This window comes from Nomascus leucogenys, chromosome 6, assembly GCF_006542625.1.
Source record: "Nomascus leucogenys isolate Asia chromosome 6, Asia_NLE_v1, whole genome shotgun sequence".
In the NCBI taxonomy this organism is placed as follows: Eukaryota; Metazoa; Chordata; class Mammalia; order Primates; family Hylobatidae; genus Nomascus; species Nomascus leucogenys.
The window spans coordinates 104,051,834-104,070,849 of NC_044386.1; the positions used below are offsets into that span (position 1 = coordinate 104,051,834).

The following is a 19,016-nucleotide window of genomic DNA, read 5'->3' on the forward strand; positions in this document are numbered from 1 at the left end:
CTTTTGACAAATTTTGCCAAGCCTGTTTCGTTTATACTCCTGCCAGTACAACTGAGTGTTCCTTTATCTGGGTCTTCTTTTTTTTTTTTTCTTTTCTTTTTTTTGAGGCAGAGTCTTGCTCTTCTGCCCAGGCTGGAGAGTCTCGCTCTGTTGCCCAGGCTGGAGTGCAGTGGAGCAATCTCAGCTCATTGCAACCTCCGCCTCTCAGGTTCAGATGATTCTCATGTCTCAGCCACCCAAGTAGTTGGGATTACAGGTGTGTGCCACAACTCCTGGCTAATTTTTTATATTTTTAGTAGAGATGGGTTTTCGCCATGTTGGCCAGGCTGGTCTGGAACCCCTGGCTTCAAATGACCTGCCTACCTTGGTGTCCTAAAGTGCTGGGACCACAGGCGTGAGCCACCATACCTGGCCTGGGTCTTGATTCTTAAGTGTTTATTACAGCTCTGTCTGCTCACTCTGGCCCATTGGTTGGGTAAAAGATGCATCATCCTACAAAAGGTTGGGGAGCTTTCACTCAAGTAACTTGTCTTCTGGACAATTTTTGAAAAAATTCTGGGCCAGGCGTGGTGGCTCACGCCTGTAATCCCAGCACTTTGGGAGGCTAAGGCGGGTGGATCACGAGGTCAGGAGATCGAGACCATCCTGGCTAACACAGTGAAACCCCGTCTCTACTAAAAATACAAAAAAATTAGCTGGGCATGGTGGCAGGCGCCTGTAGTCCCAGTGACTCTGGAGGCTGAGGCAGGAGAATGGCGTGAACCTGGGAGGCGGAGCTTGCAGTGAGCCAAGATCATGCCACTGCACTCCAGCCTGAGCGACAGAGCAGCACTCTGTCTCAAAAAAAAAAAAAAAAAGAGAAAAAGAAAAGAAAAAATTCCACACTATTTAATGCCATTTTTAAAATTCCAACATTGAAACTATAGACCATTTTGTAGCTTTTACTTAAAAAATGTAATAGTCTAGTACTCTCTGCATTAAGGAAGTTTCTGTAGGAAAAAAAACCTAAGACATGAACAGCAGGAGCACAGAATCTTAACTATATAAATTTACTTTCCATTGATTGTACCTCTACTGAGCTTAACACGTAATGGAACATAACACTTTCCTTTGTGGAAATTGTGTTTATAAAACACTAAACTGGTATTTCAAAGTCAGGCTGTACTCAAATCTTAAGAATAGAGCTTTTCCACAGGCAAGTCTGTTACTGTAGTACATATGTCTTCATGCTTTTTTTTTTTTCTTGAGACAGAGTCTCACTTTATCACCCAGGCTGGAGTGCAGTGGCAGAATCATGGCTCACTGCAACCTCCACCTCCCAGGCCCAAGCAATCCTCCCACCTCAGCCTTCTCAGTAGCTAGGATCACAGATGCATGCCATCACACCTGGCTAATTTTTTTAATTTTTGTAGAGATTGGTTTTCCCTGTGTTGCCCAGGCTGGTCTTGAACTCCTGGGCTCAAGCAGTCCTCCGCCTTGGCCTCCCAAAGTCCTGGGGTTACAGATGTGAGCCACTGTGCCTGGCCTCCTTTATGCTTTTTTTTTTGAGATGGAGTTTCGCTCTTGTTGCCCAAGCTGGAGTGTAATGGTGCGATCTTGGCTCACTGCAACCTCTGCCTCCCAGGTTCAAGGGATTCTCCTGTGTCAGCTTCCCCAGTAGCTGGGATTACAGGTGCGTGCTGCCACGCCCAGCTAATTTTTTGTATTTTTAGTAGAAACGGGATTTCACCATGTTAGCCAGGCGGTCTCGAACTCCTGACGTCAGGTGATCTGCCTGCCTCGGCCTCCCAAAATGCCGGGATTGCAGGCGTGAGCCACTGCACCCCGCCTCCTTTATGCATTTAAAAAAAAATTTTTTTTTTTTTTTTTTTTTTGAGACAGAGTTTCACTCTTGTTGCCCATGCAACAGTTTGATCTCAGCTCACTGTAACCCCCACCTCCCAGGTTCAAACAATTCTCCTGCCTCAGCTTCCCGATTAGCTGGGATTACAGGCATGTGCCACCATGCCCACCTAATTTTTTGTATTTTTAGTAGAGATGGAGTTTCACCATGTTGGCCAGCTGGTCTCTCTTTTTTTTTAACAGCTGCACACTAAAAAAAAATTATGTTGAGGCCCAAGGCTCTAAATTAAAATAATTTTAAAAAAATTTTATTGAGATATAATTCACATATATTAGAATATAAAATTCACCATCTTAAAGAGTACAATTCAGTGGGTTTCAGTATATTCACAAGATTGTGCAACCATCACCACTATCTAATTCCAGAGCATTTCTATCACTCCAAAAATAAAACTCAGTACTTATTAGCAGTCACTCCCCATCCTCTACTTCCTGTAGCCCCTGACAGCCACTAATCTGCTTTCTGTCTTTGTGCATTTCCCTATTCTGGACTTTTCATATAAGCAGAATCATGCAATGCGTAGTCTTTTGTGTCCAGCTTCTTTCACCTAGCATAATGTTTTTAAGGCTTATTCATGTTGTAGCATGTAATAAAAACAATTTTAGAAAATGAAACTAATACTGAACCAATTAAGTATTAATAGAGGTGATTTCTTTCTAAACTCAGGAAGTTGAAAAATTCAAGAGCACTCATTAGTCAAGAAGGAACAGAAAGCAGCAGATGAAAAGGGTGAAAGATTGGCAGAGGATCGGGGAACAGAAATGTTGAAAATGGAAAGAAGAATTAAAAATATATAAGGAAGGAGTGGAGTAATTGAGCTCTCTGTTAACTGAAATCAGTTTTATGGATAAGACTTTTTGAATGTACTTCTTACTTGAAACAAGTCATTCTAGAAACAAGATGATCCTTTTCTGGTCATCGCATATTCTCTTACTCTCTCATTTAGTTGCTGCTGGATTCCAGACTTTCCAGATATAGACCCCTTTTGATATTTGACAGAATTGTACTGGGGTCTCAATTTTTGTGGCATCTTTTCTTTACTGTTTGGCCTTTTGTCTAATGATCTCTATGAGCATCAGGAGACAGTGCTTTCTTCTGAGGCTACTTCCTCAGCAGTACCTTTGATCCCAAGAATTCCCAGGGAAATGTTATTTAACTATATGAAATGCATTTTACCTTCTAGATACTAACTTGGCACAGGCTGGTGTGGGAGTTGGCTTTGTGGATGGCATTCATTTTACTTACTTTAAACCTCCTGCTTATTAGCAACTCTGCTTTAGCACATGAGTTTATCTGAGCAAAATAGGCAAAAAGTGCAAATGGTTTGAATTTAAGATGACTGATGATACTAGCATTATACACTTGATTATCAACTCTTTGCTTATCTCTGTCCATGGAGGGTAACAGTGGTACAGACAATTAAATCTTTTGTTTGACTTTGGACTGCTTCGTCATATTCTGGCATCCTTAGATCTTGCTTATATTACTCCTAAAGATCAAGTTGCTTTCATTTCACTTACAGTGGGCAAAGAAAAGCCAACCTTTAAAAAAAAGTTTCAGTTTGTGTGTGGTGGCTCACGCTTGTAATCTCAGCACTTTAAGAGGCCAAGATGGGAGAACCGCCTGAGCCCAGGAGTTTGAGACCAGCCTGAGCAATGTAGTGAGATGCTGTCTCTACAAAAAAATTTGAAAATTAGCCATGCATGGTGGCGTGCACTTGTAGTCCCAGCTACTTGGGAGGCTGAGGTGGGAGGATTGCTTGAGCCCAGGAGTTCAAGGCTGTAGTGAGCTATGATCACACCACTGCATTCTAGCCTGGGTGCCAGAGTAAGACCATGTATCAAAAAAAAATTTTTTTTAATTCCATGGATTATTCACAAGCAGGCTATATGGTTGCTGGGAGCTGAGGATTGTGGTTCTTTGGGCATAGATATCATTGCATGGAGGTAACAGAGTCTCTGTGTATTAGAATGGCTCCTTATTGATCATTAGATCAGAATTAGCAGCTTAATGTTTTAGTAGAAATCACAGATGCTTTTATAGCTCTTAATCTGTACTTTACTGTGAGGCATTTGCCTTTATGTTCTTAAATTAGGTGATTTACTTTCATTGAAAGCTATTGCTTTTATGGAAGTGTTAAAAATGAGACAAAATAAATAACAGTTACTGCATTAAAAAGGAAAAATTATATATATATAAATATATATAAAATGTAGAAACCCTCTATCCATTCTCTTAGAGCTTAGCCATGCCATTCTTTAATGACTGTTACTTTTCAGCTCTTGGAGATCCCAGGGGTTGAGATGAAAGCATGAACCCTAAGAAGGGGATATTATTTGCCATCACACACCTATATGTGCATCTCACACTAAAATTGTGCTTCTTGAATTTTGATGTGCAGGAGCATTATTTGGGCCCCACCTTTCAGAAATTCCCTGGCTTAGTTGGTCTGGGAAAGATATAAGAATCTGCATTTTTATTTTTTATTTGTTTATTTATTTTTTTTGAGACAGAGTCTCGCTCTTTCTCACCAGGCTGGCATGCAGTGGCACAATCTCAGCTCAGTGCAACTTCCACTTCCCGGGTTCAAGCGATTCTGCTGCTACAACCTCCTGAGTAGCTGGGATTACAGGCATGCACCACCATGCCCAGCTAATTTTTATATTTTTAGTAGTGACAGGGTTTCACCATGTTGGTCAGGATGGTCTCAATCTCCTGACCTCGTGATCCACCCGCCTCAGCCTACCTAAGTGCTGGGATTACAGGCGTGAGCTACCGTGCCCAGCCAAGAATCTGCATTTTTAACAAGCCATCAAGTGGTTGTGACAGAGGAGGTCTAGGCTTTAAGAAACACCAGTGGCCAGGCGCGGTGGCTCACACTTGTAATCCCAGCACTTTGGGAGGCCAAGGCGGGCGGATCACAAGGTCAGGAGATCGAGACTACGGTGAAACCCCGTCTCTACTAAAATTACAAAAAAATTAGCCGGGCGTGGTGGCGGGCGCCTGTAGTCCCAGCTACTTGGAGAGGCTGAGGCAGGAGAATGGCGTGAACGCCGGAGGCGGAGCTTGCACTGAGCCGAGATGGCGCCACTGCACTCCAGCCTGGGCGACAGAGCAAGACTCCGTCTCAAAAAAAAAAAAAAAGAAAGAAAAGAAACACCAGTGTATGGAATGGGAGTTTGGAGATGGGGCAAGAGAGACAGGTCTCAGTGATCCTGAAGGGAGAGGACAGAGAGGGGTGAGGACAAGAGACAGGAAGTGAGGGGAGTTCTTAAAGGGAAGTGAAATGTGTCAAAAACAAAATGTGTGTTCTTCAAGTTTGCCTGAGGCTTTGATGGCGTAGATATTATGTGGGAGGTAATTTCTGTTTGTGCTGTCTTTGGCATGGTGCAAAGATTGTAGGTACCCTGAATAAAAGTATCTGGGCAATTTTTAAAGTGTACAAAGGTCAGCCTCCACTTCAGCTCAGCGTCCCTATGACAGGCTCTAGCTTAGTACAATATTGCCAGTCCACTCTGGAGTCCAGCGATAGCAGAGGAGGATAAAGAAGAAAGTATTACATTTGCTAACCACCTCTTCCGCCCACATTGATGGTACCCTGCTAATTTTCTCTTTCTGCCCTGAATTCTTATGATGTCAAAGTAGTCTTTTGCATGGAGAGGAATTTAAGCCCTGGGAGAAAATAGGATTTCCCCAAGAGAGAGCAAAAAGAAGAGGCCCGGACATTCAAACATTCAATCAGGCAGGATGTACTGGATATCTCCTATGTGTAAGGCACTATGTTGACCTTGAGGATACAGGGGGAACAAGATGGGCATCATTGTTGCCCTTACAGAGCTTCTAGTTTGGTAGGGGAGACAGACATGTATAGAATCTGTTGTACAACTAATTATTTAAGTAAAAGTATGATAATTATTATAAAGACCTCAAAGGAAATGTATCGGGGGCTGTAAGATAATTTAACAGGTGGTTTTGCTTAGTTTGAGGGGAAAAACTTTAGGGGCATGAGGAATTAGAAAGAGCTAGTGAAAAGAAGGTATAGCAGCCAAAGAAGTAGGTGAAGAAACAAATTTGTGGTACGTTAAGAAACCAAGAAGGAGGAATTTCCAGAGCATATTTGTGGTCATGAAAGTCAAATGCTGCCAAGATGGAAAGGAAGATGGGAGCTGAGACTGGTTTGCTACATATGGTGATGAAAACTGTTCTAGAAAAGTTTCAAGATTAATAGGACCAAACACACAGCTTACAGGTGGTTAAAAAATGAGAAGGTGGTGAAATCCTAAGTACTATAATGAGCTCTTACACTCACTTTTTGGCCACTTAACATGAAGTACTTTGTAATATTCTGGCTGTGCTTGCTTTGTCTCCCCAGCTAGATTGACAGCTTCCTGAAGGTTATGATGATAAACCTAGCCCCTAGCACTGTATCAACATGTAGCATTAGAGTCACCACCTGGAGATCTAAGACCTTGGATCTATCTGGTGCTGGTTCTGCCACACAGAAACCATGTACCTTGGGCATGATCATCTGTTTCCTCATCTCTAAAATGGTGATATTCCTAACTTTCCTATCACTTGGGCTTTTGAAAGGATCAAATAGGGCAGTATATAGAAATGGACTTTGTGAATTGAAAATTAGTATTCTATAGAAGATATTGATAATATTCAGTGAATGACAACAGCTGCTTTACATCGGAAATTCTGTGATAATCAGTTTTTTGTTTGTTTTAGATTTGTTCCTTATATTGGAATTGTGACGATCCTCATGAATGACTATCCTAAATTTAAGGTAAGAGTCTGTATTATTTGTTTTATTAAAAATGTAATCTTTTGGGCCAGGCGTGGTGGCTCATGCCTGTAATCCCAGCACTCTGGGAGGCCGAGGTGGGTGGATCACTTGAGCCCAGGAGTTCAAGACCAGCCTGGGCAACATAGCGAAACCCCATCTCTATTTAAAAAAAAGAAATTATTAGCCTGGGCGCAGTGGCTCACGCCTGTAATCCTAGCACTTTGTGAGGCTGAGGCAGACAGATCACCTGAGGTCAGGAGTTCGAGAACAGCCTGGTCAATATGGCAAAACCCTGTCTTTACTAAAAATACAAAAAAAATAGCCAGGAATGGTGGTACACACCTGTAATCCCAGCTGCTGGGGAGGCTGAGGCATGAGAATTGCTTGAATATGAGAGGTGGCAGTTGCTGCTGCACTCCAGCCTGGGTGACAAAGTGAGACTCTGTCTCAAAAAAAAAAAAAAAAAAAAGGCCGGGCACAGTGGCTTACGCTTGTAATCTCAGCACTTTTTGGGAGGCCGAGGCGGGTGGATCACGAGGTCAGGAGATCGAGACCATCCTGGCTAACACAGTGAAATCCCGTCTCTACTGAAAATACAAAAAAAAAATTAGCCAGGCGTGGTGACGGGTGTCTGTAGTCCCAGCTACTCAGGAGGCTGAGGCAGGAGAATGGTGCAAACCCGGGAGGCGGAGCTTGCAGTGAGCCGAGATAGCGCCACTGCACTCCAGCCTGGGCGACAGAGCGAGACTCCATCTCAAAAAAAAAAAAAAAAAAAAAAAAGAAAATTATTTAAAGAAATGTGATCTTTTGCTTAGTATTGGAACCTTTTAAGTGGATTACGTTAAAAGATGAAAGAATAATTGGGTAGTTTAGCAATATATTCACAAAGACCAATTTGTTAATTAACTCTTAGAACCCCTGAACTTTTCAATGCTTCTCTGACTTGTGGTTCTGTGTTTATTTTCTAGTATGCAGTGCTTTTTTTGCTGGGTTTATTCGTGCTGGTTCATCGTGAGTAAGAAGCCTGCCTTGCTGTTCCTGGGAAGATGCCATACTTTTCGTTACTGGATGCTTGGAGTAGATACTGGTCTGTGATTGGTGGAATGGAGAACACACGTGTTGGTGCTTCTTGGTAGCACTGGTTTGCATTAGTTTATGTTTCCACGCCAGAGTTTGTGTGGGCGGGCGCATGTGCACCACAGAGTGCACTCGAGGGGACTTTCAATCACAGGATTTCGTAATTGTCATTGTCACACTTTCAAATTTTTGTACATCAGTGAATTTTTTATATTAAAAGGTTGAGCCAAAGCCCCCAGTGTTTGTATTTTGAAGCCAAGCTTCACTTCTAAAGTGCCTACAGAGACTTGTAAATGAAAATGCAGCTCTGCACGAGTTTGAAACCGTCATACCTCCTTCTAATAGGAATGGCATATACTGAGGTGGTCGTAAGTCTTAACTTTTAAAATTTTAAATAAAAGACTTTGCACATTGAACCCCTTATCCCTGAATTGTGTTTGTTGGGAAAGCTTCTGAAATTTGCCTTCCTTGGCTGGTTCTTAGTACCCCTTGGGGGATATAAAGGCTTGGTGTGAACAGTCCTTCAGCTAAGAAGGTTGCGCTGATAACAACTAGTTTTTTTGTTTGTCTGTTTTGCCTGTGTTTGTGTGTGTGAAGCAAAAGTAGCCATTGACAGTCATAGGAAATCTCTTAGTGATAAAATTGATTCTTCCCAACACTCAAATGTGTATAAACCCAGCTAGTGTTGCTGAGAGGTTCAGAAAATCTTACTTGGTTATAAAAAGTCATAACCCTTTCTACACTTGAGACATTCTCAGTCCTTTCTACACCAAGGCAGTGTGTGTTAGCATCTAGAGGCAGAGGAAAGGGCTGGAGGACAAGCATTCTGCTTGGTGTCTAATTTAAACTCTCATTTGTCTGAACCCGTTCTCTCAAGTGCCTGACTTTGCATTTCTCTAATGCAGACTTAAAGCAGGCAGTTTAAAGTAGTGAGTGCATAACCCAATTGTATGTTTTCTTTTAATATCAAGGCAGTGAAGGAAATAGGGAGTATAGAGTAAACCAGTATCTTTTGAGCACAAAATACTCTTAATTCTGTCTGTTCTCTTGTTGTATTAATGTGAAATCTTAAAGTGAGTTTTCTGTGTTAGGCTACTTGAACAGTTTCTATCATTTGTTCAACTGCAGTGGAAATCAGTCTATGCCGTAATGCTAATGGCATGAGAACAGGGACAATTACTCTTCTGAAGCCCTTCCCTGTGGAGAATATTGCCTTCCTAAACCCATTAACCAGACTTTAGCCTTCCAACTTTGAATATGGGCTCTTAATATTCTCAACAGAGTATGAAACTTGGCAAATCACTACTAACAAATGCTTTTTTGAAGCTGTCTGTGAGGCTTATATAGTACTTACATTTTCTCATGAACCAGAAGCTGAACATTCCCTGTGTGGAATAGCAGGAAATTGCCATTTATTCAATTTTTTCCCCCCTCATCACCTGTGGAAGATGCAGTTCACTGCTCAGCCTAATCAGTACACTGGTTTTTGTACCAGCCTTTCTAGGACTACTCTAGGAGAGAAGCAGTGTGCTTTGCTGGCCAAGGTTGGGATCCTAGGGTTCTCTGTGATCCTAGCTTGCCTGAATGTAAGCATCCTTGTACTTGTGTCTTCATCTACTCCAGATTTCTCCTCATAAATGTATTGGGAGGAAAACATTAATACGTTTTTCCCTTGCATATTTTCGCAAACAGTTTTATGTAAGTATTAATTTTCCTCCTTTGCTGGATGCTGTAGTTGCAAGCAACAACTAAGTTTCTCTGAAAAGGTAATCAAATCATTTAATATTATTTGAATCACTCCATTAGCCAAAAATAAAAAGATTACTTGTGGCGGGCGTATTATATTCCCAATTTTTATCTTGTCTAGTTTAGTGCTAAACATAAGACTTAAAATGGGAGATTTTATTAGCAAATATATCCTAAAAGCTCTTTGCAAATGTAAGAAATGCCAGAGAGGTTTTATTTGCTAATTGAATGGCGTGATAAGCTCTTTGAGATTTGGCAGGACAAGTGGAGAATTGGGAGGGCTCAACCATTGTGAGTGAAAGGAATTGAAGAAGAGTATGAAAATTGATCAAACTTCAAATGAGAAATTGATAATGGGATTATCTCTTTGGCTATTACTTGTCTGCTCTTATACCTCGGCTAATCAACCTTTTTAAATTATTTCCAATGTCTGTCCTCAGTTCTAGTTCCATGTCTCCCTTTCCTCTGGACACTTCCACTTGATTGTCCCGTCTTTAAACTCAAGTTCCTGAAAACTTCCCCTCCACATTTCATGTTTTCTGTGAAGGAATATTCACCTAGATTTGTCATTTCCCTACCATATCTAGCCACATACTAAGTCCTCCATTTACCCCATCATTCCATTCTCATTGCCATCACCTGAATCCAGAAATACTTATTCAGTGGCTCCCTGTTGCTTGTGTACTGGTCCCCCTGCAGTGTGCCAGTCTGTGCCTATTTTGGATAATTACCACCTGTTATTAATAATTAGTTTTAGCCTGCCTTTTACTTACTTTTTTTTTTTTGAGACGGAGTCTCGCTCTGTCGCCCAGGCTGGAGTGCAGTGGCACAATCTCGGCTCACTGCAAGCTCCACCTCCCGGGTTCACGCCATTCTCCTGCCTCAGCCTCTCTGAGTAGCTGGGTCTACAGGCGCCCGCCACCACGCCTGGCTAATTTTTTGTATTTTTTAGTAGAGACGGTGTTTCACTGTGGTCTCGATCTCCTGACCTCGTGATCTGCCTGCCTCGGCCTCCCAAAGTGCTGGGATTACAAGCTTGAGCCACCGCGCCTGGCCTCTGCCTTTTACTTTCAGAAATGCTTCTTGTTTGGACCATAAATTTTGTGTTCATACTACCCTTTCCCTACATTGAATTCAAACATTGAATTCCACCAACAGTAAGCATCCTTATGAGTGCAAACATCCTTGTACTTATGTCTTCATCTATCCAATCTCTCTTCCTTATACACCTATTGGGAGGAAGACATTAATACTTTACTCACTTGGGCTGGGCGTGGTGGGTCACGCCTGTAATCCCAGCACTTTGGGAGGCCGAGGTGGGTGGATCACTTGAGGTCAGGAGTTTAAGACCAGGCTGGCCAACATGGTGAAACCCTGTCTCTACTAAAAATACAAAAATTAGCCGGCCCTGATGGCATGTGCCTGTAATCCCAGCTACTTGGGAGGTGGAGGCAGGGGAATGGCTTGAACCTGGAAGGCAGAGGTTGCAGATTGTGCCACTGCACTCCACCCTGGGTGACAGAGTGAGACTCTATCTCAGAAAAAAAAAAAAATTTTTTTTCATTCACAACCAGTTGTGTAGAAGTATTATTTTTCCTCCTTTGTTGAGTGTTTCCACTTGTATTATGTCATCTTATTTCTGTTTATCTGAGTCTTACCATCTTCACAAGTTCTGCTGTCACTCAGCATTTGCACCCTCACACTATTTGTTTAAATTTGTGGATATGGCCTCGAGGTCCTTGGCAGATTGTAAGCTCCTCCAGGACAGGAGCCCCATTTCATAGACACTGGTCTGTCTTTCCTCAGTAGCCTGAAACAGCATATATTAAATGTTCCGTATAATCATGCATTGTAGCCAGAGGCACTAGCTTCAGTTAGCATTGTTGTTGAGCTATTATTTGTAGGCAGAGCATATGAATCATTAAAGTGATCTGTACTTTCCTGTTATTTAGTAAGTACATTTTCTTGGTCTTGCCAAATTTGAATCTGAAAACTTTATCTCCATGGTTCCATTTAAACAGTATGTACCCTTCCCAGATGTTTAACTGTTAATCCTGCTTCCTTCTTTTTTGTGTGTGTCCTTAGGCTTAGGCTCTTCTTGTGTCTTCTTTCTTGATGGGAGAAGTATTGGCATTTATCCTTTTTCTTAAGGAATCACAGGCTTCCTTCTTAGAGACCCAGGGCTTGGAATAGAGAAAGTCTCTTTTATCCTGAGTGCATTTCTTAGTATTTGCATAAGCCTTTTACCAAGTCTAGCTGACCTCTCAGAACGTGGCATGGAGGCTGATTTCAGAATCTGAGGGCTGGGCCTCTTCTTATGACATTTACCACTGTTAAACTTCAGAGATGACCCAGCTGGTTCTAGCTAGGTAAATGGATGTCTACCTTCATCAAGCAGCTCTTTCAGTCAGGACGGCCTGTTCAGGTTGTTTTGTAGCCAGGTATATCTTCACCACTACTGTCTCTTGCTAGAACAGTAAGTAATACCAGGTAGGCTTTCAGAAGTAAAATAGCAAATATGACCCTTCACACACAACTATGATGGGTGTGAAGCCACCATAGTTATTGCCATTGAATTAGCAAATAAAAACCTCTCTGGATATAGAAAGAATGCTGTGTAACCAAAAAGCATTATCAAAACTAGAATGCACAGGGCTTACCAAAAAATGGTAAAGATGTTGCCTTCCATGTGTCATTCTAGGTCCTAAGGATTTTTCCAGCCGCACTCTCACCAGACATCACATTCTTGCACCCTGGACATTGGTCTTACGGTACAGACATTCTGTCTTTGTTTACGCTGGTCACTCTGCCTGGAGTGCCTGGTCACTTCCCTACCTACTAAAAGCTTTCTCATTCATTTAGCAGACATTTATTGAGCATCTACTCTGTGCCAGATTTTGGGCTAGGCCCTGGGGATACAAAGATGATGGATAAGACCATGTCCCTCCTGCTCAGTACCTTAGCAGGGGCAATGTACATAAACAGATTTTTCCACATAGGATCTTAAGTATAATGATATTCTTCCCGCAATCACAAAAAATAAGTAAATAAATAAAAATAAGTGCAATGATAGAGAGATGCTCAGGGAGCTCCGGAGAGGAGTGTTTCTTACTCTGGATGGAGCTTCTGAGCCCATGTCATGCTTCCTGCTCTGCACTGTCCCGTACTTTGTTGGTGTTCCTCTCAAACATTGCCCTTAGAGTGGTTTGCCTTATGTGTGTCTCTCTCCCCCACCAGAGGGCCGGCTCCTGGAGGGCATTAAGACAGAGTCAGCCTCTGATTCATCCTTTGATATCCGCTAGTCCCTATTGCAGTGCTTTGCATATTTTAAACTTATTTATACTCTCTTGTTCCATAAAGATACCTCCAGTACTATGTGATGAAATAGAAAATAATTGAAGAATTCAGGGTTGAGAGAAATGTGGGAGAAGAAAAGGATAAAATCATAGGTGAGGAGGCCGGGCACAGTGGCTCATGCCTGTAATCCCAGCACTTTGGGAGGTTGAGGCGGGCAGAACACTTGAGGTCAGGAGTTCAAGACCATCCTGGGCAACATAGTGAAACCATGTTTCTACGAAAAATAAAAAAATTAGCCAGGCGTGGTAACCATCACTTGTAATCCCAGCTACTTGGGAGGCTAAGGCAGGAGAATCTCTTGAACCTGGGAGGTGAAAGTCGCAGTGAGCCAAGATTGCGCCACTGCACTCCAGTGTGGGCGACAGAGCAAGAGTCCATCTTAAAAAAAAAAGAAAAAGAAAGAAATCAGAGGTGAGGTTAGTACCTGCAGGACATATCAAAAGATTCTGTCGTCTACTGGAATAGATCCATAGCTTTGGCTCTCAGTCCTTAGCAGCTAATGCAAAGAGGGAACTAGTCATTTATGTGCTTTATGGAATGGGTATAAAATGAAATTAAAAGAAAAAAAACCTATAATGTATCTGAAAACCAAGAAATTTCTTAACTGTGCTGTGTGACTTTTTTTTACAATAACCCCTGTACTAATTAGTCTAATGATAGAGCTATTTCAGCAAATGTTCCAGTGTAGGTATAGTTTGGCAATTTCTGCAGAAAAGCTACTTCACAAAAGACCATCTACCCACCTATACCAGGAATTTTCAACTTTCCTGTAGAACAGCGTTCCTTAATCTTAAAACTCATGGCCTCTTTTGGGAAACAAAAATCTCATACCTCCTCTTCATTCTGAGAAACACCCTTCTACCGCGCCAGCCTATAATATCCAACCTCTTATCTTCATCAGCCAAGAAGAGTATTTGATCTTGCTTTCTGTTCAGTTTGTATTAAAGAAACGATAATAACTTCTTTCCCATATACAGTTATTATTATATTGAATATGACTTTCAAACTGTATATCCTGCCCTTGTTCTACCAATCTTAGGCATTTCTGAAATTCCACCTACTCTTTTTTTTTTTTTTTTTTTGACACAGAGTTTCACTCTTGTCACCCAGGCTGGAGTGCAATGGAGCAATCTTGGCTCACTGTAACCTCTGTCTCCTGGGTTCGAGTGATTCTCCTGCCTCAGCCTCCCAAGTAGCAGGGATTACAGGTGTCTGCCACCATGCCCAGCTGTTTTTGGTATTTTTAGTAGAGACAGGGTTTCACCATGTTGGCCAGGCTGGTCTCAAACTCCTGAGCTCAGGTGATCTACCCGCCTAGGCCTCCCAAAGTGAGAGGATTACAGGTGTGCGCCACTGCACCCAAATTCCACCTACTCTTTTTTTTTTTTTTTTGAGATGGAGTCTCACTCTGTTGCCTAGGCTGGAGTGCGTTGGACCAATCTCCACTCACTGCAACCTCCACTTCCTGGGTTAAAGCAGTTCTCCTGTCTCAGCCTCCCAAGTAGCTGGGATTCAGATGCTCACCACCATTCCCAGCTAATTTTTGTTATTTTTACTAGAGACGGGGTTTCACCATGTTGGCCAGGGTGCTCTTGAACTCCTGACCTCAGGTGATCTGCCCACCTCAGCTTCCCAAAGTGCTGGGATTACAGGCGTGAGCCACCTGTACAGGCGTGAGCGCACCCGGCCCTAACCTACTCTTATTAAGAATCATTTCTCGGCCGGGCGTGGTGGCTCAAGCCTGTAATCCCAGCACTTTGGGAGGCCGAGGCGGGTGGATCACAAGGTCAGGAGATCGAGACCATCCTGGCTAACATGGTGAAACCCCGTCTCTACTAAAAATACAAAAAATTAGCTGGGCGTGATGGCGGGCGCCTGTAGTCCCAGCTACTTGGGAGGCTGAGGCAGGAGAATGGCGTGAACCCGGGAGGCGGAGCTTGCAGTGAGCCGAGATCGTGCCACTGCACTCCAGCTGGGCGACAGAGCAAGACTCCGTCTCAAAAAAAAAAAAAAAGAATCATTTCTCTAAAATTGTTACTTTAATTGGCCTGTCTACTTAGATTGGTAAGCTGTATTCCAGATGTAATTCAAGGAGTGTAGTTAGAAGAATTTATACTAGACTTAATGTCAGGCAAGTAAGTAAATTGGCTAGCATCAAGCTTTGATCAAAGCTCTCAGCCTGACAACTTATTTAAGCCAAAATAGAATGCTGTGTAGAATCCTTTTTCTTGGAATTGGTCGAGAGTTGAGGTAGATGGGTTGACATTTTAGTTTATCAATTTTTGATGTAATAGGCATTTTGCCAGAGCCAGGCACTGTTGTGTCAGTACCATGGCTGTTACCCAGGGAACTTTTTCCCGCTCTGAGATGGGCTTCATATTTAAAGCAGGCTTTGCTTTTCCCAGGTCCAGCTAATAATAGTGAGTATTTAGAATATGCCAGGAGCTCTGCTAAGTGCTTTATAGTTTATAACAAACTTTTACCTTCTCTATTTAATGAACCTTCTAAATGAGCTTCATTTTATAAAAGAGAGAAACCAGGAGAAGTTCAGGGATTTGTCCAGAGTCTTCTGGTCCATGTATGGCAGAGCCAGATTTGAAGTCTATTGCTTTTACCATGTCACAGTGCTGGATGTCATAATGCAGTCCTTTTACTTTTGTAAAGTCTATTGAAATTATTTTATTTGCAACAAATTCCACAATTGCAAAGCCCTTGGGAATTCTTCTTTAGAGGCTCTGGGTTTTTCTTGTGCAGAATTGCTCAGATTATTAGTCTCTTAGAAATAGTGACATTCTCTGGCAGATTTCCAAGCATTTAAACCTCTTTGGAGATTGAAGAGTATTCATTGCAGTTACAGAAATGTCCCCTAACATATGTGAATATTACACCCAAATAATTAAGAATGCTGGGCCTGGGGCTTCTCACTTCCTTAGGTTTTCATAGCTTTCCTGAGTACTGCACCAGTTAGCTGATCAGCAGCCTTTGTTTTTTAGCCAGCATTGGAGTCATGATCACGTTCTCATTAGGTGTAGGTATTTTCTTTTTTTCAAATACTGCCTTTAAGAAAACATTTTGTTAGCCGGGCGCAGTGGAAGCTGAGACAGGAGAATTGCTTGAGCCTGAGAGGTAGAGGTTGCAGTGAGCCGAAATCATGCCATTGCACTCCAGCCTGGGCAACAGAGCGAGACCTTGTCTCAAAAAAAAAAAGAAAATCTTTTGTATTTTGGCAATTTTGATTTACGAAAGATTTCCTTCTTCAGGTTACTGTTCTGATTTTATAGCTAATCCCTATGCGTTGCCTCTGAGTTTAAGAAATTGTATCCAATATCCCTGATTCTTCCTTAAAGATTCTGCTGTTTTCCTGGTTCTCTGGTCCCTTCTTCACTCTATAAGTAAAGAGTAGGACCTGAGATATCCCAGGATGTTTCTCTTCATCTCCCCAGCCCATATAGTTGGAGATTGTGCTCAAAGATTTGCCAAAATAGAGATTTTACACCAAGCCTGTCCAACCCGCGGCCCTCGGGCCACATGCGGCCCAGTAGCTTTTTTTTTTTTTTTTTTTGAGACGGAGTTTCGCTCTTTTTGCCCAGGCTGGAGTGCAATGGCACGATCTCGGCTCACTGCAACCTCCGCCTCCTGGGTTCAAGAGATTCTCCTGCCTCAGCCTCCTGAGTAGCTGGGACTACAGGTACCCGCCACCACACCCGGCTAATTTTTTGTATTTTTAGTAGAGACGGGGTTTCACCATGTTGGCCAGGATGGTCTCAATCTCCTGACCTCGTGATCCGCCTGCCTGAGCCTCCCAAAGTGCTGAGATTACAGGCGTGAGCCACTACAACTGGCCGCGGCCCAGTAGCTTTGGATGTAGCCCAACACACATTCGTAAGCTTTCCTAAAACAGTAAGAGATTATTTTGTGTGTGACTTTTTTTTTTTAAGCTCATCGGCTATCATTAATGTTAGTGTATTTTATGTGTGGCCCAAGACAATTCCTCGTCCAGTGTGGCCCAGGGAAGCCAAAAGATTGAACACCCCTGTTTTACACATCCTGTTGTGACAACTCTAGGTTTCCTGTCATTTATTTTCTTTCTTTCTCGCTCTCTCTTTTTTTTTTTTTTGGTGGAGTTTTGCACTTGTTGCCCAGGCTGGAGTGCAGTAGTGCGATCTTGGCTCACTGCCGCCCTCACCTCCCAGGTTCAAGTGATTCTCCTTCCTTGGCCTCCTGAGTACCTGGGATTACAGGTGCATTGCCATCACTCCTGGCTAATTTTTGTATTTTTAGTAGAGACGGGGTTGTACCATGTTGGCCATGGCTTGTCTCAAACTCCTGACCTCAGATGATCTGCCCACCTCGACCTCCCACTGCGCCTGGCCTGTTTTTTTTTCTTTAAGAGACAGGGTCTTGCTCTGTCACCCAGGCTGGAGTGCAGTAGCATGATCACAGTTAACTGCAACCTCAAACTCCTGGGCTCAAGCAGTCCTTCCCATCAGCCACCTGAGAAGCTGGGACTACAGGCACATACCACCATGCCCAGGTAGTTTCTTTCTTTTTTTTTTTTTTGTTGACACAGGGCTTTGCTATGTTGCCCAAGCTGGTCCTGAACTCCTGGCTTCGAGCAATTCTTCCGCCTCAGCCTTCCAAGTGCTGGGATTGCAAGAATGAGCCACCGCTCCTGTCCTGCTTTTCCCTTCCTCTGTTGTCCTCTGTACTTCTCATGTGTTTGAAGTCTACACTCTGGCTTTCTCCATTTGTTTAATTTCTCTGCAATTAACATGCTTTGTACTTGAGTTAACTCATCTATAAAACAGACATAACTCATCTGTAAAACAGGCGTAATAACATAAAGCAATGTGAGGATCAAGGGAGCATGCAGGTAAGGACTTTTGGAAAAGGACAAAAATGATTGAATTGTGAAAAGGTGTTACTCGTAATCAATTCCAATTTAATGAAAATATAGCAAAAACGTTAATGTATTTATGTCCTTTATTTCAAGCAATTTTTTCCATTTTTTAAAATTATTTTTCTAAAATATTTAATAAATAATTACTCTTTTTTCTGTATGTGGACTGGAGTAATATTCATTCTATTTTTTTTTTTTTTTTTTTTTGAGACGGAGTCTCACTTTGTTGCCCAGGTTGGAGTGTAATGGCGTGATCTCAGGTCACTGCTAGTCCGCCTCCCAGGTTCAAGTGATTCTTCTGCCTCTGCATCCTGCATAGCTGGGACTACAGGTGCATGCCACCACACCTGGCTAATTTTTGTATTTTTAGTAGAGATGGGGTTTCACCATGTTGGCCAGGTTGGTCTCGAACTCCTGCCTCAAGTGATCCGCCCATCTCAGCCTCCCAAAGTGCTAAGATTATAGGTGTGAGCCCCGGCTCCTGGCTATAATATCCATTCTTAATCACTATTTTTGATGAAGCAATTTTTTATTTAAAAACTTGATGTACTTTATTTTCCTGGTGTTAGCTATGATAGGATTTGCCATGTATCCTTCACCCTTTTAGTTACCCCATGTGTTGTTTTGTGAACCTGCCTCACATTTTCTGTGCATGTCCTTGAATGTTATAGAATCCTAGCAGGGTCGAGAGTGGGTTCTGAAGAGCTTCCCCACGTACCTCCATTCAATTCAATGCTAGCTTTACCCATGGAGTGGAGGCCTTTGGACTTCTCTTGCCACCAGAGTGGACTTAGGGAACAGGCAGTTGGCATTTGAGGTCCTCATGCTAAACTCAGAGCCTAGCACTCCCTTGAGCAAGCCACCTTCTCCCCTGTGCCTCCCATTTTTTGCCCTAAGGTGAGTGCTCCTAAGTGTGGAGGTGCTCCCCTGCTGTTTTCTCCAGGGTCCTCAGAGGCCCCCTTTTTTTTCTCTGTAGTAGGCTGACAGATCAAATGGTCCCAAGGGTGCCTAGGGCCAGCCTCAGAGCTGTGGTTGCAGCTGTGAACCCAGGCTGTGTCAGAGGAAGCTTGGCTTAAGTATAAATAAACTTAGCAGAACTCAAGGTCCAGTCACCTGTGGAAGAGAGGTGAAACTTAAAATGCAGTGCCTGCTCCCTCTCCCTCCTGAGATACCTAAACCCAACTTGGTGTTGAAATTTGAGATGGTACAATGAGAGTGGGTGTGGTTTAGGGAGAGTTGTATCT

The 19,016-nt window shown here is 42.7% G+C and overlaps 1 protein-coding gene across 3 annotated transcripts in view; it reads left to right on the forward strand.

Annotated features, from left to right (window-relative positions):
- The window catches only part of SEC11A (SEC11 homolog A, signal peptidase complex subunit), a 47,249-nt gene extending 39,064 nt beyond the window's left edge, over window positions 1-8,185 (forward strand). For all 3 annotated transcript variants that reach the window (XM_030814952.1, XM_030814954.1, XM_030814953.1), the window contains 2 exons: window positions 6,635-6,692; window positions 7,661-8,185. In XM_030814952.1, the coding sequence (XP_030670812.1) occupies window positions 6,635-6,692; window positions 7,661-7,711 (109 nt within the window). In that variant the 3' untranslated portion in view covers window positions 7,712-8,185. The remainder of the gene's footprint in view (window positions 1-6,634; window positions 6,693-7,660) is intronic.
- Window positions 8,186-19,016: the final 10,831 nt, after the last annotated feature.